The 24,758-nt window shown below is 34.2% G+C and overlaps 1 protein-coding gene across 12 annotated transcripts in view; it reads left to right on the forward strand.

The window, feature by feature from the left end:
• Positions 1-24,758, forward strand: part of EYA1 (EYA transcriptional coactivator and phosphatase 1) — a 151,871-nt gene that overhangs the window by 19,149 nt on the left and 107,964 nt on the right. For 2 of the 12 annotated variants that reach the window (XM_044657959.1, XM_044657960.1), the window contains exons 4-8: positions 12,266-12,360; positions 13,426-13,495; positions 13,806-13,948; positions 14,512-14,532; positions 17,042-17,164. In XM_044657959.1, the coding sequence (XP_044513894.1) occupies positions 12,266-12,360; positions 13,426-13,495; positions 13,806-13,948; positions 14,512-14,532; positions 17,042-17,164 (452 nt within the window). Of the gene's footprint in view, positions 1-12,264; positions 12,361-13,425; positions 13,496-13,802; positions 13,949-14,511; positions 14,533-17,026; positions 17,169-24,758 lie in introns of those variants that run through there. The other 10 variants (XM_044657967.1, XM_044657956.1, XM_044657968.1 and 7 more) reach the window with 6 other exon arrangements.

The following is a 24,758-nucleotide window of genomic DNA, read 5'->3' on the forward strand; positions in this document are numbered from 1 at the left end:
GCTGAAGTCAGATTTGAATTCAGGGCTTCCTGACTTCAAGTGTAGAGCTCTATCCACTGAGCCACCTATATAATGAATGCATTGCCCGTACCTCTCTCCCCATCCAGTATTTGTGAAGTTTCCTTTCTTAATCCAAGTCAAAAACTGTACATTTTTTCTATATATTTCCTTATTATTACATTTGACCCCATAGTTCTATATTGGCTCTATATGTTTGAATGGATAAACAGGAGCAAATTGAGAAAGATTGTGGAGATAGAATTAAAATATTTGATACCCATTTGGACATAGAGAGTGATGGAGAAGGAAGAATCAAAATTCAGGGTAGATACATGAATTTGAAAGTAATCAGTGTAGACATATTTATTGAACCCAGGGGAGAGAGTAGAAATCACCAAAAAGCTATCCGGGTAGAGATGTCAAGCACCGACTTGGGAGTGTATCTATAAGATAGGGCGAGATGGAGACTAGATGTATAGATTTAGATGTCATTTTCACAGAGGGGGATAATTGAAATTCCAAGTGTGATTTTACATAAAGAAAGGAAGGCTAAAGATAAAGACTGGGGATACCAGTGCTTAATGACCATACAGACATGTAAGATATACCGATTTTGCCGAGGTATATACCTTAATGTCTGAAAAACAAGGTATTTTGTGTTTCACTTTTAAAATTTAAATATTTCATAAAAAGTAAGGCTTAATTGTTAATTTTTCAATTAAATGTAGTTTGAATAAAAATAATGTACTTTTTGATCAGAACCATAAGTAGCAAGAGACAAAAGGATTTACTCTTAGTAAAGAGAAGGGCAATATCATCCTCCAAGACTGGAGGGAAAAAGGATTATTTGGATGTAGGTAGAGAGGTTTTGAGATGTGAAACAGGTGTGTGAGGGTGCTTTTCATGAATGGTCCCAATTTTATAAGCAAAATAGAAGATGAAGTCATCTGTGAATCAAAAATAGAATATCTGAGGTCAATTAGAGGTCTAAAAAACAAATTTCTATATGAGGTCCAAGAGGGAAAGAAAATTTTCTACTACTAGATCAGGATGTTCTTCATTAAAGAGATAACATTTGACCAAGGTCTTCAAGGGTTGGTAGGATTTTATCAGGTAGACATTGAGATGTTAGGGAAAGGAATTCCATGTGCAAAACAAAAAACAAAAAAAAAACAGAATGAGAGAAGGATTTTTATTTTTTTGCATTAAATAGTTCTCATTAAATAGTGTGATACTGAAAGTATATGTATATGGAATTGAGGGAAATGTATAAGACCAAAAGCTAATTCTCAAGAGATAATAATCAAGGATAGATATGAACAAACAAGTTTTCAAAAGGACAACATGCAAAACTATCAACACCCATATCAAGACAGATTCTAAATTTGCAATAAAAATGCAAATTAAACAACTCAAATTTCAAATGATAGCCATCAAATTGATAAAGATAACAAAAGATATGAATAGGGAATGTGGGGGGGGCGACTTTGAGAAGACAGGTACGTGAATATACTGCTGGTAGAACTGTGAATTACCTCCGCCATTCCAGAAAACAATTTGGAATTACATGAAAAGATTCATTATTATTTATATTTTTTGGTCAGAAATCCTACTGTTAGCACATACCCCACAAAGTTAAAGGTCAAATAAAAGTCCCATACATGCCAAAATTTTCATAATATAGCTTTTGTGATAGTGAAAAACTGAAAACAAAGTAGATGCTCATGAATTGATGAAAGGATAAAAAAATCATAAAGTATGATATAATAGAATGTTTTATACCATAAGAGACAACAAGATGCTGAAAATTCTAGGAGGTTTTGTATGAATTAATATAGTGAAGTAAGCAGAAATAGGAAATCAATATGCACAATGACTACAATATTATAATTTCAAAAATAGAAGCCCATTTTTGTTTAATTATAATGACTGATTAAGTTGATCTGAGGAAATGCAAATCCCTTCTCTGTATCTGACTGATCTCTCTTTCTAACTACATTTTATATAGTCTTTGAGAGGTCAGTAACTAATATCTGTTCTCTGAGCTTATTGTGTCTTTTGCTCTTTCCTCATCTTTCTTTTGGCCCTGAATATTTTTCTTGAACTGCACTGCCATTTATCCAATTACTTCCTGGAAATATTTTTCTGATCAACCAGCTAGCATCCCAAACCTAATATATACAAATCCAAATTTATCCTTTCCACCAAATATAACATTTCTCTAGACTTTTCTATTTCTTTTGATTGTACCATAATTTTCTCAGTGTCCTCTATTTTTTATTTTATTTTGTCAATTAACGAAAGTCTATTTTCTCTTCCTTCCATTCCTATTGGGTAAAAAAGCAAAGCAAATCCTTGTAATGGATATACATAGTCAAGAAAAACAAATCCCCATCATAAACATTTCCAAAAAATAGTTGCCTCAATCTCGAGCCTGAATCTATTGTCTCTCAGAATCGACTTTGACTCTTTCTTCTCCTTCACTCTCCACATCCAATCACTTGTCAAATCCTGTCACTTCTCCCTCCTTAAAATCTATTATATTGTCACCTTCTCTCCACTTGAACTGCAACTGCCCTTGTTCAGGATTCCACCTGTAACACTATAATAGTCGCTAATTGGTCTTCCTACCTCCAGGGTCTCCCTTTTACAACCTGTCCATCACAGAATAGTCAGAATAATCCTCCTAAAGCACATCTGCTGACATTCACCATCTTGCCCTGATTCTCTTGCCTCTAGGATAAAATACAAACTCGGTAGCATGTCGTTTAAGACTTTTGTTGATCTGGATCCAACTTTTCTTTCTCAAATTATTTCACAAGTCCCTTCACATATCTTGTGTTCTTGTCAAATGGACCTACTAACTATTCTCTAAAACCACATGCTGGGTCCTGCCTCCATGCATCTATGTCCATTATCTTTGTTCTGAGAATCTACTTTGTCATTTCACCCTGAAAAAGTCTTCCTTAAAGCTTCCAGTCTGGTGCTTCATGGACAAGACTTCTAAGATGCCTTCAAGTTCTATTCTAAAACCTTATAATCCTCTATAGCATTCCCTGAAATCTCCACTCAATGAAGTTGAAAGGATTTTCTCCTTAAGGTATTTTGCATTTCTGCTTCACCCCAGTCAGTATCAGTAGCATTTTTCCTCACTCAAGTTTATGATAAACCAAGTTCAGAGGCAGTGAAACAACTATTTACAACTTTCCAAGTGGCAGTCATGGAAAGAATATTTATCTGAGAATCTTTTGGTCTTGGTGGGTACTTTGCTGGAGGTGGAGGACCTCTCATTCCTGGTAGTAATGTATGTGCATATATACAGTGTACTTTCTGGTAAAACATAAGCTTTTTAAGTGGATTTTCTAGCACATTATTTATCTTTTTTATTCCCCAGTGCTAGAGTATAGTCCTTTGTACATTTTAAGCTCTTAGGGAATGAAATTGTAATTTATTCATGTGTATCATTTTATAACAGTGATTTTTATCATATTTTTGAATCTTTCTTCATGGGAGAGGAATTATAAAGATATAATGAATGAAACAAGCAAAATAAGCACCTAACATGTAAACAAAAGTATTCTTTACCATTCTGTTTTGCCTAGATTTCAATATATATTTGAAGAATCATAGACCGGTGTTCTAATACTCTATATGGAGAATGGTATGGGGAGATTTAGAAGATATGATGGAGAAGAAAGGCATTGGTGACTGGAGACAATAAAAGACCTAGAGATCTATAAAACTTTTATATCTCAAAGTCTTTTAGAATCTTTGATAATTCAGATTTGGAGTGATCTTAAAATTTGTGTGGCGTTCTTTAATATCCTTTACAAATTATATATTATCTGTTCTAGGACTTCTTGAGTATTCCTAGTGATAAGCTAGCTACTACTATATTGATTAGAAAACCGTCTGCCTTTGCAATTGTAAGGATGGGATAGACTCTCTCTATCTCCCCCTCTATCATAACATTGGGAACTGGCTACCAATTATTATAACACAATGTTAAGGATATAGTTAGGGTGCACTACATAAATTTGAATTCCATTGAAAAAATATTTACGTTGATGAGTAATGAATGTAAAGATACAATTCCTAAAGCTCTTTTAATAATTCTTAGAAACTATGTAGAACCAGATAGATATCAGAAGAGCAGAGGTAGCCAGATGGTATCCTAATTTTTAAAAAACAAGTAAAGTAAAAGTAGATCTGGGAAATTAAAGACCAGTGAGCTTGACATCCATCTTTGACAAAATTTTAGAACTAATTATTAAATAGATGACATGTCAGCACTTAGAAATTGAAGTAATGGCCACTAATAGCAAGTATGGCTTCAGTTGACAGGTTTACTAGACAGGTAAATCAGAATAACTTGTGGACGGAGTATATCTGGATTTCATTAAGGAATATAATTGTTTTTGACATTCTTTTGGACAAGATGGAGATATGGGGACCAGATGATTGGATTTTGGTGGGGTACATTTGTAACTGATTGAAAAACTTGTATTAATTAATAGAAAAAATAGAAGAGAGTCAGTCTAGAAGGAATTTCTAGTAATATGTCACATAGCAGTATCCCCAACCCTTTTTTAAAATACATTATCTTTTGTCTAAGAATTGATATTAAATATTGGTTCCAAAAATGAAAACTTCTGTACCTGGGTTATAAAAGTCAATTGTATACTCACAACTTCCAAAAAGAGCTGTTTTGATTTTATGGGGTAGCTGAGGGAGAAGTGGATGGAATGCTGGTCCTCAAGTGTGGAAGACCTGAGTTCAGATCCAGCCTCAAACAGTACTACCTATATGACCTTGGGCAAATATCTTAGCTTCTGTTTCCCTCAGTTTCCTCAACTGTAAGATGGGAATAAGAGCATCCCTTCCTTGCAGTGTTGTTGTGAAGATCAGATCAAATGAGATAATATTTGTTAAGCTCTTAGAAAAGTAGCTAACAAATAATAGATGCTATAGAAATACTTATTCCCTTCCCCATTCCTTATGCTGCAATAAGACAAGCCTGCTGTCCAAGAGAAGTTTAATAATTATAATCAATATCATTTATATATCACTTCATGCTTCATTTAATCCCTAGAACAACCATGGAAGTCAGGGGTTATTATTATCCCCATTTTACAGAATAAGAACTGAGACCCAGAAAGAATAAGTGAATTGCATAAGGTCCCATAGCTAGTAAGTTTCTGAGGCAGACTTTGGTCTTAAATGTGACTACAAGTCTAGGTTCTAGAAACCTAAATAATGTGGCATAGTAAAAGAGTAGTATCCCTAGAATCAGAAGAGAGTTGGTCTCAAAGTTCACCTCTAAATTTTACCAAGTATCTAGCCATAGGCATGACTCAGAAGACATGATAATAAGGAACCACCAATATGTATGCAGTGATGCATATATCTGAAACTCTATTTCCTCCCCTATAGGACATGGATAATAATATCTAAGCATTTATGGAGTGCCTTAACGTTTTCAAAGTGTTGTGCAAATTCCTCTTTTTATCCCAGATAGAGGTTAAGTAACTTACATGATGTTGCATGGTTAATAGTATCTAAGACTAAATTGAACTTGGAGCTTCCTGATTCTTGGTCCAGAAATCTATCTACTACAAACCAGCAATCTCAGAGGATAAATGTGAGGATCAAATGAAATAATACGTGTAGGGGGTGTTGTTTATCTTAAAGTGCTATAGAAATGCTTGTTACATTACTATTATAAGCCTGATTTTATTTTGTGCTAGACAGACCATATTTTGATTATTACGCTGAGTGTTTGGGCATCCAATTTCAATGGGATATTGATAAGCTGGGACATCCTCAGTGAAAGATATGATAGCTACCTTCACATATTTAAAGGGATTGACAGATCTTCAATGACCTAAAAAGAGATCTGGTTTATCCTTGTGGTTCCAGAGTTTGGAACAAGAAATTATGGGAGAGAAATTAGGGTGGTAGTTTGAATCAAAGACAGAAGAGTAATAAGGGCTAGGCAATCGGGGTTAAAATGACTTATCCAAGGTCACATAGCTAGGAAGTGTCTGAAATCAAATTTGAACCCAAGATATTCCATCTCCATGCCTGGTTCTCTACTCACTGAGCCACCTAGCTACCCCTGTCTCATTTGATCTTTATAACAGCTCCATGAGGGAGAGGCTATGTTCTCTTTTTAATAAATGCAGACATTGAGACTTGACCTCTGATCCCCCCTTTCTCTGATTTTATACAATAAATTCTACTCATCTTAATATAATTTTAGAATAAGAAAGGAACCTTATATTATGTCCAATCTCCTTTTATAGATGAAGAAATGGAGAGGCATAGAGAAGTTAAATAAATAGCTTCCTTCTGATTTCTGTTAAATATCTGTAACAGATACTGGAATGGTTTGCTCTTTTCTTCTCCTATTCATTTTACAGATGAGGAATTCAGGCAAAATGGGGTTAAATTACCTGCCCAGGGACATATGGCTAGTAATTGTCTGAGGCCAGGTTTGAACTCAGGAAGATAAGTCTTCCTGAGTCTAGGGCCAGTACTCTATCCCACTGTACCATGTAGCTGCCCCATAGAATAAATAAAACAGCTTATGTTTGGGTACCAAAAAAAATTAACTTCATGATTATAAGAGGAGAAGATGTGACTAGACAATATTTTGCCTGAAAAATATTTAGGAGTTAGAATGAGCTGAAAACTGAATATGGGCTACTAGTGGGATGTGACAGCCAGAAAGTGAACATGATATTGATTGGGTTGCATTAAGTAAGGTCCAGCTTCCAGAAATAGGAGGTGATAGCACCACTTTTTGGCATCATCTAGATTAATTTGTTTGGATCTGGTGGCCTGATTTTAAAAGAAATTTTAATTTTTAAAAAGAAATTTAAAATTTTAATTTTAAAATTATTTTCTAATTTTAAAAGAAAATCGATTACATACAGTGTCCAGTGAAGGGAAATGAAGATAACGGAATTTGAGTCTATATCCTGTGAAGTTAGGTTGAAAAAACTAATGCAGACCTGGAGAAAAGAATATGCCAGAGAGACCTGGTAGCTTTCTGGAAGTATTTAAAGACCTTTTACATGGAAGAGGGATTAGACATGTTCTAGGTGACATCAAATTGTACAGTCAGTAAAAATGAATGAGAATTGCAAAGAGGCAAATTTAAACTCGATGTCAGGAAAATTTTCCTAACAATTAGAATTGACCTAAAGTGTAATAGGTTATTTTAAGAGGTTACACTCCTCCTTTCATGGAAGTGTTCAAGCAAAGGCTGGATGACCACATTTTTGGTTTATTATAGTAGGGTTTCCTTTTCTGTATGTTTTTGGAAAACATGGCCTCTGAGATCCTTTCCAGTTCTCAAATTCCAGGGTACATGTATATACACCTACTCCTCTTGTAACGTAAACAAAATTTCATCAAAAATAGATGAGAGAAGCCTAAAGAGAGATTAGTTTGAGATCCAGCTAAATCATATTATTCCCCAAATGCTCATAGAGGCAAACAGAAGACGGCAGCAAAACAGTGTCTGATAAACTGTGTCTGCCAGCATTTTTATGTGATTTATTTTCATTGGCAACAATAGTGGAACCACCACATTTGGACTCTAACCAAAGTATGTACTATATTGAGAAGTGGCAAGTGCACATAAGCAAGTGAAGCATTCATTTGAAAACTTTCAGGGATTGAATCTCCTAACAGCTCAAAGATAGCCAAAGGGATGGAAAAGATCACAAATGATTTTGTTACTGATATACTTCCTGTAACACCTTTGAAAATATTCTGCTTAATATTTAATTAAGCATATCCTCAACTTTAAACTTGAGAGGAGATCAGGTAAAGTTTCCCAAGAAATTTTCTACAATATACTACACTTGCGATCAGACAACTGATTAAATATTTAGAGAATGTAAAATCATATTGTGTTTATTACAGTTTGTAAATATGTATGTATGCAGCTTGTTAAAGTGAAATGTATCATGAAGACCCTTCTCAGTCAAGATATTTCTCACATATACATAAAATTATATAAAATTTCATGACAGACACAATTATAGATAATATTGTGTTTCATTGTTCTGGTGAATATTGTTGTTAAATGAGGTGCTAGGACATCTCTGGTGTTGTGGAAATTCTGAACAAGATCTAATGAAAATCATGGTGTTTTGTTGATGGCAAATTTCTCCAAGATATTCCTATTAATAAATGATATTATACTAACTGAACTGAGCAACTATGAAATCCATAGGTTTAAGAAAGATCAGTCCAACCACTTATACTACAAAAGTAAAATGGATGAAAAACACATTGCAGAGATTGTGATGGGCAAATACATGGCCAGTCCATTAAATTAGTTTATCAACATGAATATCTTAGAGAGGCACTTGAACAAATTTCCAAAATTGAATTAAAGGAAGTTGTTTGGAATGCATTTGAGAAATCATGCAAAGCTTTTGTTAATTCCTATTGCTACCGAAACCCTTCTCTTTATATTTTTAAACCCTTATTTTCTGTCTTAATGTGATTTACCCGGGATCACACAGCTAGGAAGTGTCGGATGTTTGAACTCAGGTCTTCCCAACTCCGGACCCGGTGCCCTAACCACTGGAGAACCTAGCTTCCCGAAGCCCATCTCTTTAGTACTAATTAACTTCTGGAGTGCCAGTGATTAAACAACATGGTTTAGAAAAATAAAAAGATAAATTGTTTAAATAAACATGCATATTTTCTATAACAATTTGCATTCAAGCAGTGATATAAAGGACATCTGTGAAGGTATTTATGATTAGAAAATAATTTGACTTCACCAATTAGTGAAAATGATAAAACAATAGATAGGGAGTAATTTGGTACCTCTTGGGTTGTCAAAAATTTTAAAAGAAAAAAGGAAGGATTCTGACCTTGTCAGCAGTAGCTATATTGAATATTTATGGGAAAACATTGCTAAAATTTTCCATGGATAAAAAGGGTTCGAAGGATTGGAATTTGCCAGAGTTTATGTGGCTTCAGACACTTCCTGTGTGACCCTGGACAAGTCACTTAGCTCACATTGCCTAGCCCTTACTGCTCTTCTGATTCTAAGACAGAAGGCAAGGGTTTAAAAAAAATTGCATGTGTGGAGATGGTTAGCAGTATAGGAAAACTTACTAATCTCTCAGGGCATCAAAATATGTACACATACCGCATTAAACCTGCCAGTGTTAAACATAGTCAAAAGTTTTCATGCCTTTTAGCATTTTTTGCCCTACTTTTTTGTCCTAATTGCCTAAAAATTCTAATTTTCTCATTTGACTAAAAAAGTCATCCTGAATGCATTTGCAGAATGAAATTAACAAGACAGAAAAAAACAAGCAAAAAATAAATCAAGAAACATTTTGGAGTGCTTATGATATGCCAGTCACTGTGCTAATCACACAGATAGAGAAGGGCAGAAATAATCTCTAACTTCAAGGAGATTCCATTTAATGACTGGTTTAACATACACATAAGAAGCTATATACAGAATATATTCAGAATAGATGCAGGGACAATAGCAAGAGAGAGAGAGAGAGGCCTGGGATAAGTTTCGTGAAGGAACATTTGACTTGAGTATTGAAAGAAATCAGGCTTTCTAAAAGGTACAGAATAGGAAGAAGAGTATATAGATATAGGGGTAGCAAGTACAAAGGCATAGAAACTGGTGATGGAGCGCCGTAGGTGGGAACAGCAAAGGAGGCCATTATGGCTAGAGTGGAGAGGGTAGTAAAGTGTAAAAAAATAAGAAAGGTATAGAGGCTAAGTCTCGAAGACCTTTACATGCCAAATTATATTTGATCTTGAATATAATTTATTATTTTATTATTTTATTTGGCTCTTATTAGTTTTTAATTATTTATTCATGTGTTTATGTATTATTTATTGTTATTTATTTATTAGTTTATTACAAGGGGGAGGGAATGTTCAGACCTGAACTTTCTAGGAAAAACATTTTGGTGATTGTTTGGAAGATGTATTGCAGTGGTGAGAGGCTGAGGAAGGGAGACCAGTTAGAAAGCTATTTTCAGTAATACAGGGTACAGGTGATGAGTACCTTGACTAGAGTTGTAGATCTATGAATAGAGAGAAATGAGCATTTAAAAGAAATATCGTAAAGGTAGAAAAACAAGATTGATTACTGATTAAACATGGAGGGTGAGCTGAGAAAGCAGGGATGTCACCTGAGTTCCATAAACCTTGGTGATTAATAGGATATCTTAGTAACAAGAAGATTTGGGAGAAGAATGGATGTGGCGAATGAGGTTTAGAGAGAAACAGTTTTGGATCTAAGTTTGACACACTTATGGGACATCCAGCTCAAATGTTCTTTAGGCAGTTGGTATTATGGGACTGGAACTCAAAAGCAATTAGGGTTGGGTATATAGATCTTGGAACTACATAATAAATGAACCTTGAGGAACTGATCAGCTCAAATGAATTGAGAGAAAAGAGAAGATTGCATAGGGTAGCAATTTGGGACACTTGATAGCTAGCAAATATGATAAGATCAAAAAGTGTTTTTTTTTAAAGAATGGGGATATATAAATGTATTTGTAGGTAATAGGATATGAGCTAATAGAAGAGAGATTGAAGATCAGAGAGAATAAGGATAATAAAAGGAACATTTTTTCTGGAGAAGATAGGAGAGGATGATATCAAGGGTGCATGTAGAGCAGTTGCCCTTGGCAGGGATCAAGGTCATAAGGAAAGAAGGAAGGGAAGGAGGAAGAAAGAAAGAATGGGAAAAGAAGGAAGCCAAAGCACTGCAAACAAGGAATTACAAAGGAGAAACATAAATAATGTCTGCAAAAATATATGAATGAAAAAGAAGATAAGCTACTTCAATGTAAAAAAGCAAAGGGGGACCAATCCCCATTTCCAATTGGAATAATCACTTTGCCAGTATTTCTCCCCCAAATCAGCACCTTTTCAGAAGCATCTTTCTAGGTAATCAATTTCACAAACTCAAAATAAGCCTGAATTCTTCTTTTTGCCTCACCCTGTCTGGTTACTTGCCAAGTGCTGGCAATTACAGCTCCATTGCATGTCTTGCTTCCTTCTTTCCATGCACATACCACTCTTGTTCAAATGTTTATTGTCTCTCATCTGAACTATTGTAACAGCTTCAAATTACTCTTTTCTCTACAATATCTTACATTTAGTTGCCAAAAGTCATATTCTTAAAGCATAGATCTGAAAATGTCACTCTTTTTCTCAAAAAGCTTCCATAGCAACCTATTGCTATTATTAGGATAAAATTCAAATTCCTCCCTTCAGTATTCTGAATCCTTAACAACCTGGCTCCAGCCTCACTTTCCAGGCTTATTACGAAATACTCTTCTTCCCATTCAATACCTTCCAGTTTTCTGCTGTTCCTTACATACAGAGTTCCATTTCCTAATCCCTCACTATTGAACAAGCTGTTCCTCATACATAAATTATGGTCCTTTTTAGTCCTCTTTAGAATCCTTAGGTCTCTTCAGAGCTAAAGTGTCTTTCCTTATGTGAGATGAAAACATATAGCACATTGCCTAGAATTTACTGGTCAAGAGAACTCAACAGTTGGCCCTCTGGATCTACCCTTTGTGCTCAACTTATGGGAGGACATAAAAGAGAGTCACACAGGATGGGCAGGCATGAATAGATTACGAGTTGTATAATTGGAGGGAAGATTCACATCACTGAGATCGCAGATTCATTGAAATATACTGTTTCAGATAATTAATGAGAAATTAACAATCAATTTGTATTATATTACCAAAAGCTCCTATTGCTAATCCTGCAAATGACAGAAAATAGTTTTGCTTCCTTATTATTCGTCTTTAGAAAGGAAACATTTAGATTCCAAATATTTATTATATCTGCAACATTGTTTTAAATGTCCTGATTTTTTTTGGATTGGATAAAAAAATACAATTAGGAGAAAACAAAATTAGGACTTGTATGGCTGATCAATATTTTCTAAAAGAATGTTGTTTGCAGTGGCTCTTTTCCTAGGATTCATTATTTTTACATTTTCCAAACTTTGTTTTTACTTGTGAGTAACATCAAATTATTGATTCTTACAAAACTGCATCTAATTTCCACAAATACTACCACAGGAAAAGGCTAGCTTTCTGCTTTTGATTTCTGCAGTTTTTAGATTAGCGGATTCTGGTTTAGATGTGTGTGTGTGTGTGTGTGTGTGTGTGTGTGTGTGTGTGTGTGCGCGCACGCTGGGGATATCCATAGTTATACATACTTTATATAGATTATCTCTTTTTCTAGTTAAAACAGAGCCAATGAGCAGCAGTGAGATTGCTACAACAGCAGCAGACGGGTCTTTAGACAACTTCTCAGGATCAGGTATGAAGCAAAAATTAATCTTCTGATTAGTCCTTATGCTAAGTGCTCTTTCCTTTTCCTTTGTACTTTTCTGTGGGATAAACTACTTTACTCGTCTTGAAATTCTGTGCAGCTCATCTAAGCCTGATTTATTGATAATTTTTTAAACTCTTACCTTCTGTCTTAGAATAAATACTATGTATTGGTTCCAAAGCAGAAGAGTGGTAAGGGCTAGGCAACGGGGGTTAAGTGATTGCCCAGAGTCACAAACTAAGAAGTGTCTGAGGCCAGACTTGAACCCAGGACCTCTTGTCTCTGGACCTGGCTCTTCATCCACTGAGCCACCCAATTACCCTGATTTATTGATAAATTAATGGTTATTTTTAGTTTTATGCTTAAAATCTATCTATTGGCAATGCCGCCAAAAATTAAGCCCAAGAGATTTGACTTTACTGAAAGCTTCCTGATAAATAGTATATAAAATGGAAAGTCTTTCAGGAAATATAAAAAGAATATAAAAATAATAGAAATGGGTACTCTTTTGAACAGGAAGTCTGTGTGTTAACAATTATAACATATATAATGGAAGTATGTGTTTTACATTATAACTAGAGATGAGACATAATTTATGCTTGATTAGGAAGCATTTCAGACCTTTTCCTGGGTGTAGGGGCCTCAGCTAAATGTAAATTTATGTTTTAGCTGACGTAAGATGCCCATCTAGAAAAAAAGTATATTTGGTTATAGGTAATATAGTTCCAAAAATATATAGAATCAGTTATGTATAAATTAAAATCATGTTGAATCCTGTTCTGTTCTGTTTTGTTTTTTGATCCTGGTATGTTCTCAAATCAATTTGTTTCTTCTGCTTTTAGCACATTTCCAATAGCAGTTAGTTTTATATACATTTTAAATATACATAAAACATAAAACCATTCTGCCAACATTTACTTAGAAAGTATAAGAATTACAATCTAGTTCAATGTATGTTGAAGACTTATGAATGCCTAGTTAATATTTTAGATGGATTACTTTCGGTATATATCTATATCCATATCAATATCCATATTTTTCCCTTCTTTCTAGCAATTGGAAGTAGTGGCTTCAGCCCAAGACAAACACATCAGTTTTCCCCACCACAGATATATCCTTCCAAGTAAGATGTATTTTCTCTTAATAAATATTTTTAATAAGAAAGGTTTTACCTAATTTCAAATCATAATTGGGGCCATGTGTCAAATCATGATTTAAACCAAAATTTGTTCTTCAGGGAGTTTAATGTATTTACTTCTTCCTAAAAGTAAGAATTTGTTTTAACTGTCATTCAGAAGAATTTTTCTTTTCTATAGTACAGTCTATTACAATGTCAACTAGAAGAGTTATGATGTAGTTGTTATTCAGAAACCTTGCATGTTTCCATCTAATGCATGGGCTTTCTATTTTCTGTCATTTCTGACAAATAGCAGACCATACCCACATATTCTCCCTACCCCTTCCTCACAAACTATGGCTGCATATGGGCAAACACAGTTTACCACAGGAATGCAACAGGCTACAGCATATGCTACATACCCACAGCCAGGACAGCCATATGGAATCCCCTCGTATGGTGAGTACATTATTAGCAGCATTATGCAGTATTTTATGCTTGTGTATGTGAAAGATTCACTTGAGGAAGCCTTCGGAAGTTTCAGCTCTAGGCTGAATTGTCAGAAGGTATTTTCTTAGCCTTTGGTCTCCAAATTTTCTATATGTTTATTTTGAATATGTATTGCTTGTACTACATACTGATTATTTGAGTAGCATAGGTGATAGGCTGCATAGTCCAAATGTATCCTTTAACTTTTTTTTTACATTAGTCATTTAATATTTTTCCATTTTATTTTTCTAACTAATAAAATACCATGTTGTACATGTTCCCTTAAAAAAAGTGAGTAAAGTTCTTGGTAATGGGTCACTTTTCTATTTCTATTTCTAAATTTCATGGGGAAATAGAAAAGAGATTTAATCAGCTCTCTCTTTGTCATTTTTTAAGGCGATATTATCAAAGCTCAGAGCAGTCAACATTCAGGAGAATAAAGCAAACGTTATTTTTTCAATGTATTTGCAGGAAAATGTAAATCAAGAAATATTTGAAGATGATGTATGCATTTCAAACTTTCCTATTTGGAGATTTAGAAGTAATTTTGGTCTGTGGAAAAATATGGATTTTGGAATTCACTCAAACATGTATGAATTGAAAATGATTTTTCAAAGTCCTTCATTAATTTAGGTCAAGGTCTTAATATCAAGTTTTAGACATTTGGCGAGTGTTTTTTTTTTTTTGGCCAATTTCCCTCATATCATGATTTTAAATATTGATTATTTTAATTGATTCCTAAGTGTTACTTTTATCATACAAGTGAGATGAAGGGAAGGAGGGGATTGTACTCTTTAATTCAGTGTAGTAGTATCGGCTTTAAGCATTAGTAATGCAAATCTCAGTTCTATCCACTTCATGTTTTTTTCTCCATTTGTTCCGAGTTCAGTGACAAATATCTTACTTTTAAGTATTTACTTTTTTTAAATCTTAAAAACATAAGAAGATCATTTAGAGATAGAATAGGAATTGGGATAGGAAGCTCCAAACAAAGTCTGGTTCTTTCAGTGCCTTAGGAAAATTCCTTTATTTCAACATAATGATGAAATTCTCCTAAAAATGAAACAAGAATAACAAGATTACTGTTTGTTTTAGATCTTAAAGGCATTTTTTATACGTAAAATTTTCTTTCTAACTTTCCCCATGTATTTCCTCTCTGCCCTACCCTGTCCCCCAAAAGTACATCTTCAGAGATCTGTTTTCCTCTCCTCCCTAGCCTGTGACCAAAAATGAATGCTAATTGATAGTTAGTCTTAGTTATGGGCCAGTTGCAATGACTGGACCTCATTGTTTCTGAGTTCTAGTCCTGACCTTGTGGGGTTAGGCAATGTTTAGCACTGAGAACCATTTTATGATGTTATAATGAACAGAGAGACAGCAGAATGTGGGTAGCGTCAATCTTTAAGAGTCGCAAAGGCTTGAGTTTAAGCCCTACTACTGATCTTTACTGGCTAGGTTATTCTGGGCAAGTCATTTAACTTCTCAAGGTCCCAGGCAATCCTTTAAGAACCAAACTTTGTCGATTTCCATTGGTAAGACATTTTGTCAGTGAGATTTCATAAGGGAATTTTCAACACCAATGAAATCAAATCTGTAAAAACAACAAAGTGCAAAAGATGCAAAGTTATCATTTTATAACATAAGATCTGATTTAAGCAAAAAGGAGATTCAGTATTTGAAATACATAAAAACGAAGCAAAGAAGGAGAGAAGGAACTATTGACCAACAAAATACAAAACATTGTATTTTGTATGCATTTAAAAAAAAACAGTCTTACCTTCTGTCTTAGTATGAATTCTAAGACAGAAATGCTGCAAAGGGCTAGGCAGTCAGGGTTAGGTGACTTGCCCAGGATTACACAGTTAGGAAGTGTTTGAAGCTGTGTGTGAACCCAGGCCCTCTTGACTCAAAGCCTAGTGTTCTATCCATTGTACTACCTAGCTGCCCCTTTTGTATGCTTTTTAAAAAATTGTATACTTTGGAGAGACTGAGTAATATGATAGAGGTTTTTTCTTTTCTTCGAGTCAGGAAGTCCTGGTTTCAAATTCTTCCTTTGAAACATACTAGTTTTGTGATCAGAGACTACAGATATCACAGCTCCCCAAGCTGCTCTCTAAGAATATAATGGACAGATAAGTTGCTGATATATATCAAAAGGAGTTTCCACAACTGTTATTGAAATCACAGATCCAGATTCTCTACCCTCCCCTTCACTACCACCCCCCCCCAACATACACACAAAAATTAGGTTCTTGGTGGTTCTGCCTTTTTTTCCAAATTCCCTATAACTCATCATCAATTATTTGAGTATGGCAAATATGTTTCAGGAAAATATTGAGGAATTGGTTTGAGAATATTGGTTGCCTTCTTAATTCTGTGCCTGACTATACTTCCATTGAATTTAAAGACAAATTTTCTAGTAGAATCATATTTGTTGTGAGCAGAGAGAAATCAGGCATTCTTAAATGTATCCATTAGTTTTTATTATTCATTTTTATAGTTGTTTTCCAAAGAAAAGCAGCCAAAGATTTTGTCCTGCCCAAAGTTCCCAAGTGCTAAGCCAGTACACAGCTAGCAAGAAGGAAGAATGACATTTTTTTCTGTTTGCCCTGTTTAACCCATGGGGATAGTAAGATTTTCATTTTTGGCCTTATTCAAAATGTCTTATTGAATAACACAGATAAAAATAGAACCACAGAAACATAGTTTTCCAATTCTTAAATAAACACTATTCATATACATGAAAGTTGAAGCATTAATATTATTATTTGCTTTACAAAAGATCACAAATATATGTAAATAAGATATATTTGTGTTTTCTAGAGGACAGAATTTGGGGAAAGAACTTTCCATTTAGGAGTAACCCTTTATTTGAACCTGAAGATATAATGATGGTATAGCCTTGAAAATTTATATGCTCTTATTGTTCTTAATAAAACAGTATAAATATTACTGGTTGGTTTGTGACTAAACCATTGTTAGTTGCTATTGTTTGTCTACCAATTTTTGAATCTGAACAACTAGATAAGCTATTACTAACTGATTTAGGTGCATTGTGGGCAGGCATCAAGACAGAAGGTGGATTGTCCCAATCCCAGACACCTGGACAGACAGGATTTCTAAGCTATGGTACAAGCTTTAGCACTCCTCAACCTGGACAGGCACCGTACAGCTACCAAATGCAAGGTCTGTATCCATTTTGCCATTGTATTTTCCCTGATTTCATTTTGCTGCAGGAAGGGGGGAGACGACTATTTATTACATACCTACTATGTGCCAGGCACTGTGCTACACACTCTACAAACACTATCTCATTTAGAACACTAAAATAAATTTTGTAATGGGAATCATGTGCCCATATAGTATAATATGACAAAATCCAGAAAAGTTGGAGAGGGTAGCCTGATTAATTAAAAATAATAAGCTGAAAATATTTTCAATGATGTATCATTTTCAAGTATAGAAAAAAACTATATTATGCACCATGGCCATGTCATATATGAACAACAGCAATAGCAAAGTCATGCTTATTAAAGAAAGAGCTTTGAAAATATAGCCAGAGGACCTGAGTTTGAATCTCACCTCTGTGACTTTACAGAAATCATTTAACCTCTCTGAGTCTCAGTTTCGTTACTAAAATGAAGAATTTGATCATGACTAGATGATTTCCAAAGCCCTTTCCATTCCTAAATCTATGATCCTAGAATTTCATTTATGAAAAATAATGGTTCAAATTGTTTTATACATAATGATGGTTTGTTCATTTGTTGAGGATTGATGGTTCCTCGATAGGAATAATAAATGTTAACAAAATTTATTCAACACAATTCTGAAAATAAATTCAGCCCTTTAAAAAGTCATGCCTTTCTCTTTTCCCCCATCAAAGTGAAAATACTTCAAATGTGGGCTCAGTCATGAGCTTAATATCTTCTTGCACAAGCATCAATCTTGCTGTATTTGGAGGAGCTTGTCATCAGATTGGCTTTAGGATGATTGAGTTTTTTAGCCATGGCAACTCTCAGAGGTCATCTTCTAAGTTATAGAAGGGTTATGGTCTTCATTAGAAGAGGAAGTACTCTATACCATTGGTTCCCATTTATTTACTAGCTCATGAACCCTTTGGGGGAGTTATGATGGATGGTTGGAGAAGTTCACGTTAGGAATTCTGTAATGGCACCTTAATCAGTAAATAATTGCCCAGCAAAGTTACAAATATAGTTTTCCTCTGTGACAACAAGCTGTATATTATAGCTTTACTACTGCAGCAATTTGGAGCTTTGGAGTGGGGTGGACAAAAATTAACATTTTAGTCATTTGCTAAGCACTTAACAAAGAAATTTAAAAGTATATTCAGAGTAATATATTTATTATCCTAAAGCTTCATCACATATTTTTGTTACTATCATTGTTAAAAGAGATATGCAGAACAAAAAATGTTGGGAAATGCTTCCAGACTCATATGGCATTGTGGATCTTTAAAGTACTGAAGTAAAGTCACCTTTTGTGGGGAGGGCAGTAAAAGAATTTGTTGCTGTAAAAAAAGAGGTCCCCTCTTTTATCTGTACTCTGTAGCTCCACAGTGGCATGGAAATTCTTTACTTATACTGATAAACATGAACTCTAGAAATCCCTACCACGCTAGAAAGGCTTAGTTATAGGCCTGATTTTGGACTCTTTCTGGTATCCAAGCAGGACCAGCTTAGCCAAGTTCCTAGTTGTTTATCACCAGAAGATTAGCCATCAAAGGATAATGTTTGATGATGATAATGATGCTTCTATCTCAATTACTTATTAGATATATGATCTTGACAAATCTCTTAACTTCTCTATCCCTCGTTTTTCTCATCTATAATATAAAAGGTTGGGCAAGATGTTCTCTAAGGTCCCTTCCAGCTCTGTATCTATGATCCTGTTATAATTTTTGTTATTTTAACTACAGTAACTCATGGTGATGGTCCACTAAGGCATGGAGGATTTGGGATTTGATTAGAAAGAGGAAGTAGCCACAGTGATGAAATCAGTGAATCTTTGCTAGTCTTGAAACAGTGTGGAGTGCTTATTTTCAAGTTCATTGCTATCTGATGTATTTTTAAGATCTTGCTAACAGGAGCCATTTGTTCTATGTTGCCTTTTAACAGCTGTAGGCACAAATGGCTTTAATTGCAGTCATGATTGATTATTTTCCTTGGTAGAATGTCAGGTTATGGAGTTACTATGTAGATCATAAACTGAATTTTGATTTGTTATAAATGTTTGTCAAATTGATTTGAGTAGATTATTTGCATGTAGTTAATTCTAAAGTGCTTGAGAATGAATGTTTCTTTACCCTTGCTTTCATTTAATCATTTTTCCATAAGTACTGCGTAACTGAACTTCATTCCACCCCCTTTGGAAGAGTAGAATTTCTAGATGCAATTTTACTGGATGTGAATTTTTCAAGGTTAAAAATTGTCTTATAAAAATGTCTTAAAAATTGACGTTACCTTCCCTATTACTGGACCATTTGACATGCTCTGAAAGCCTTCAAGCCTACTTGCAACACTCTTGGAAATGGTCCATATTGTTTCCACTCGTAAAAAATAGCAAATGAAGAAAGGACAAAGTATAAATAATAAAATAAAGAGGAAATTGGTTGAATTCTTCCTTTCCTATTCTGTTAAATATAAGAGCAAACAAGGTATTTAGCGAATTCTCTTAGTGGATTGACAATATCGCCAGATATTAATATGCCAATATTAAATGCTTATAAAGACTTGCTGAGTGATTTCAGAGCTTAATAAGGTTTTACCCAAGTAGAATTTAGATAGTACCAACAGTTTTCCTAAATGGAGAATTTACCACCATTGTTATACTTATTCATCATTTTCATCATTATTTTCATGTTTAGTAGAATCCCTGATCCAATGAAATATTTTGATAAAATGCATTTATTATACTGTGAATTCCTTTAGGAATAGAGATAATTTTTACATTTTGTATCCTTAGTGATTAGTATAGTGCCTGGCACATATTAGGTACTTAAAAATACTTGTTCAAAAATATTTATAGCCACTTTCTTTGTGGTGGCAAAAAATTGGAAAATGAGGGGATATCCCGCAATTGAGGAATAACTGAACAAATTGTGGTATCTGATGGTGATGGAATACTATTGTGTCGAAAGGGATGATGAACTATAGGATTTCTGTGTGAACTGGAAAGACCTCTAGGAATTGATGCAAAGTGAAAGGAGCAGGACCAGGAAAACATATACACAGAGACTGATACACTGTGATACAGTCAAATGTAATGGACTTCTCTACTAGCAGCAATGCAATGACACAGGACAATCCAGAGGCACTTGTGAGAAAGAATGCTGTCCACATCCAGAGAAAGAACTGTGGGAACAGAAAGGCAGAAGAAAAACATTTGATCGATCATGTTGTTTGATGGGGATATGATTGGGGTTTTGGCATTAAAAGATCACTCTATTGCAAATATGAATAACATGGAAATAGATTTTGAACAGTGATACATGTATAACTCAGTGGAATTACTTGTCAGCTCAAGGAGGGGGGAGGAAAGAGGGGTGAGAAAAATCATAAATTATGTAACTATGGAAAAATATCCTAAATAAATAATTTTTTAAAAGTTCATCTTTTGATGATAATAAATGATCATTTAATTAAAAAATACTTGTTGACAGTTTTAGAGTAATTACCAGTGTAATTTTAGAATTTATTCTCCAATTCTGAAATAGATGTTTTGCAGGGTTGAGATTTTTGCAAATTTTAACTATTGGAAGGCATTTAAAAAATTTGGGATTGTCAGAGGCAGGTGCCAGGAAAGAGTTCATTCTAGGCACAGGAAATAGCCTGAGCATAGACATGAGGACAGCCAGTAGGTTGTTGTTTATGGAGAGCAGCAAGTAGGACAGTTAAATTAAAACTTGGTCTGAGTGAAAGGAATCAATATGGAATAAACCTGGTATAGAAGACTGGATCCCTACTTTAAAGACTTAAAATACCAAAGTAGTTGGTGAAAATGTCAATGGAACTGTATAGATATGGATTTAGCTATCTAAATGTCATATAACTGAATCATTGAACAGCATCAAATTGTACTTTGCAAGTCACATATCTAACTCAAAGTAAATGAAAAAAGGGATGTGTTTTTTCTTTTTAATTATTTTCAGTTGCATGTAGAAACAATTTTTGGCAATTGTTTTTTGACATTTTAGGATTCAGATTTTCTCCTTCTCTCCCTTCCTTCCCCAAGGTAGTAAATAATCTGATATAGGTTATACCAGTGTTTTCATGCAATACATATTTTCACATGGCTTATGTCATTATAGAAGATCACAAAAAAAACCTCATGAAGGAAATGAAGTGGAAGATAGCATACCTTGATCTGTAGTGAGACTTCAACAGTTCCTTCTTTGGCTATGGATAGTATTTTTCATCATGCTTCCCTTGTGACTTTTGGAAACTTGTTTTCCTGATAATGGTTTGATCCTTCATAGTAGATTATTGTATATTTCTGTTACCATATCTATATCTATGTGTGTGTGTATATACATATACACACATACATTGTTCTCCTGGTTCTGCTCACTGCATTTTGCACTAGTTCATATGTCTTTTCAGGTTTTTCTGAATCCATCCTATTCATCATTTCTTAGAGCACAATAGTATTCCATATACTATATTTGTTCAGTCATGCCTCAAGTGATGGACAGAGCCTCAGTTTTCAATTCTTTGCCACCAAAAGAGGGTATTTTTTTAAAAGGTAATATGGATATTTAAACTAGAAGAGGAAAACTAGGAAGGTGATTTCCCCAGAGCTTGGCCTTACCTATTGCACTCTGCATGGACTAAAATGTGAGAAACTTGACTGTACAATTTGTGGTAGTGGAAGTCCAGTTTCATGCTGTTCCCTGAGAGGAGAAAAAGGCTGCATAAAGGCACTCACAATCATTAAGTTGATTTTTTAATGCCCATAAAATCAGAAGAATGGATTAGTAAAACAAAAAAACGTTTAATTTTTTCCCTTAATATTTCAAAAGGAAATGTAATAAAATGTGTAGAATGCCTCACTCTTTAACAGAAGTGGGAGATCCAGGACTATAGAACCTTGAATAAATTGCCAAACGTTTTTTCCTTCTGTGTTAAGAAGTTATGATGAATTAAAAAAAACTTTATTATATTGGATGGCTCTCTGGGAGACAAATGCAGATGGTTAGAGTTTATGTAATGGAAGAGTTTGGAGGTATGAGAGTAGGAAAGAGAGTCTTTTTAAAATCACCATATTACATCTTTATATATTTATATGCGTGCAATTATATATATATATATTTTCCCCTTTTCCTTTCCCTTCCCTGGGACTCAGCCCCTGTAGAGAGTAGGGGGGAAAAGTAGTTCGGCAAAACTGACAGACAAATCATTGAATCTAACAGTATATGCAGGGTCCTATGCCCATTGTCCCTTATCTCCTCAAAGAAAAGTAGAACAATTTTCTCATCTTCTTTGAAACCAAGCTTGTTCATGTTTTGATGCTCAGATTTTTTCCCCCTTGCATTTGAATTGTTATAGGCATTGTATATTGTTTCCCTATTCCTACTTAACATCATTTTGGATAGATTTAAATGTTTTCTCATTACTTCTCTTATTCTTCATATTCATGATGTCTTTCAGTTCAGTAATATTCTTTTATATCCATGTAATACAAGTGGTTTTGCCATTCCCTACTTGGTGGTGATCTATTTTATTTCCAGTTCTTTGCTAGTATCAAAAGTGTTGTTATCAAAATTTTATTATGTATGGATGCTTTCTTTTCATCTTTAACTTTCTCAAGCATATTACTGATAGTGGAATCTTTGGATCAAAGGATTTGGACATTATAGTCCCTTTCTTTGCACATTTACAAATTGCTCTCTAAGAATGACAAAAATGGTACTTCTTTAAAAAGTAAAAATGAACAGCCATTTTACAATCTCAGGAAGAAATTTTGTTTTTATACTTTGAGGCATATTTGGGTTATGATGAAGTCTAGAATATGCTGATAGAAAATTACTTTGACCACCATAAAATGAATTAATACAACTGTTGGACAAATGAAATTTCAGTTTAAGGTAAATTATTGGAACTTTTTTCACTAATGCTTAAAATGTAGGACCACTTGCTTTTCCCTTCAGGGCTTTCAACTATATAATTATCCTTCAGTGTTCAGCTTGCTAGAATTTTAATGCATTTTTTTTACTTTAACTTAATAGTATATATAGTTGTTGAAGCATTCTGTATTACTCTTACATCATCGAATTGTGTATATATCTTGAACCTCTACTGCCCTCAGTCACTGGGAATACTAAAGCCAATAAGATTAGAAATTTACCCATAAAAATATATGTGAAGACTTTATATCATTTATCACCTATATAAAATTGCATAGGGTAGATAGATAAGCTATAGGGGAAGTGAAGAGACTTTCAACAAGAATTTTTAAGTGACATAAGCAAGCAGGAAAACCTTGATTTTAAATAGTCCATCTGGCCTTCATAGGCTTTTCCCTAGAGAGCTTCACTAACGTCTGCCGCAAATATTGTGCCTTGATGATAGACATAGCCCATGGCAAAGAGGCCAATGAAGGAAAGCAAATGGACTTCTGTAGAAAATACACAGGAGACTACAGCCTCCTGCTTGCTGATTAAGTACTAGAGAAAGGTCCTCCACATGAGAACTACAGACAAGCCCCAGCAGGTTCCAGCATTCTTCCTATGCTAGCTGAGATTCCTAGCTTTAATGTGGGTCCTTGTTCTTTGCTAAATAGACCTTTGACCTAGAAGTTACCGCTTTTATCATGTTTGAAGTGATAGCTGGGCAGTTTAAGTTAAATTACTAAAACTCCCATGTTTTAATCATAAAAGTTTAGATATTTTTTTTCTTCATAGGGAAGCAGTATACGCCATGTGTCGACACAACTAATTTAAAATAGGAAACAAATCTTTTTTTCCTTCCTATTGTTACTTAGCAATCATAATCCTGGGTGGCCCAGACAGCATCTTCCGAGAAGGCTGTTTCTTGTTTGTTACGGTTGGTGAGACGATCACCCTTTCTCTGCAAGAATCAGTGATATTGACAAGATAAAAGATAATTTTTTGTGATATGCTAAATAAAGGCCCCATTTATTTACCATTTTAAACCATTTACCTAAATAATTTCTCCATTTGAAAAGAAAGAACTTTTTAAAAACTCAACTTATGGAAATGACAGTTTTCTTTCATATCTTTCCTAATAATAAATCTTAAAGCATTACATAAATGGGAGTTGTTATCCTTACCATTATTATCCTGTAAATATCTTAATTTCTACCCTACATGTTTCTTTGTACTTTTTTATTGTTATAATAAATAAATATATATGTGTGTAATATGTTTTATATATATAAGTATATATAAAATATATAAATAAGCATCAAGTTCAGGTATCCGTCCACGAAAATGAGTTATAGGGCTTGTTTTTTAGTCCATATATTTTAGGAGAAAGAGCTTGAGATCCAATTTCTTGTCCCAATTTTGTCATTACCCTTCTCTATGACCATGGCTAAGTTACTTTAATCAGAAAAAAGCAATTTGTGTACCAAGTAGAGTGAAAGTCATTGTGAATAAGAATGCAACAGTGAATATTGCCCTATAACCAAAGAATCTAGATTTTTCTGAAATCCTTTCTAATTGGTCTATAACTATTTTCTCAGCTGTGAATTGAAGAATAAAATACTTGCCAGACCAAACTTCCCAAATAAAGAACAA

Source organism: Gracilinanus agilis, chromosome 1, assembly GCF_016433145.1.
Source record: "Gracilinanus agilis isolate LMUSP501 chromosome 1, AgileGrace, whole genome shotgun sequence".
In the NCBI taxonomy this organism is placed as follows: Eukaryota; Metazoa; Chordata; class Mammalia; order Didelphimorphia; family Didelphidae; genus Gracilinanus; species Gracilinanus agilis.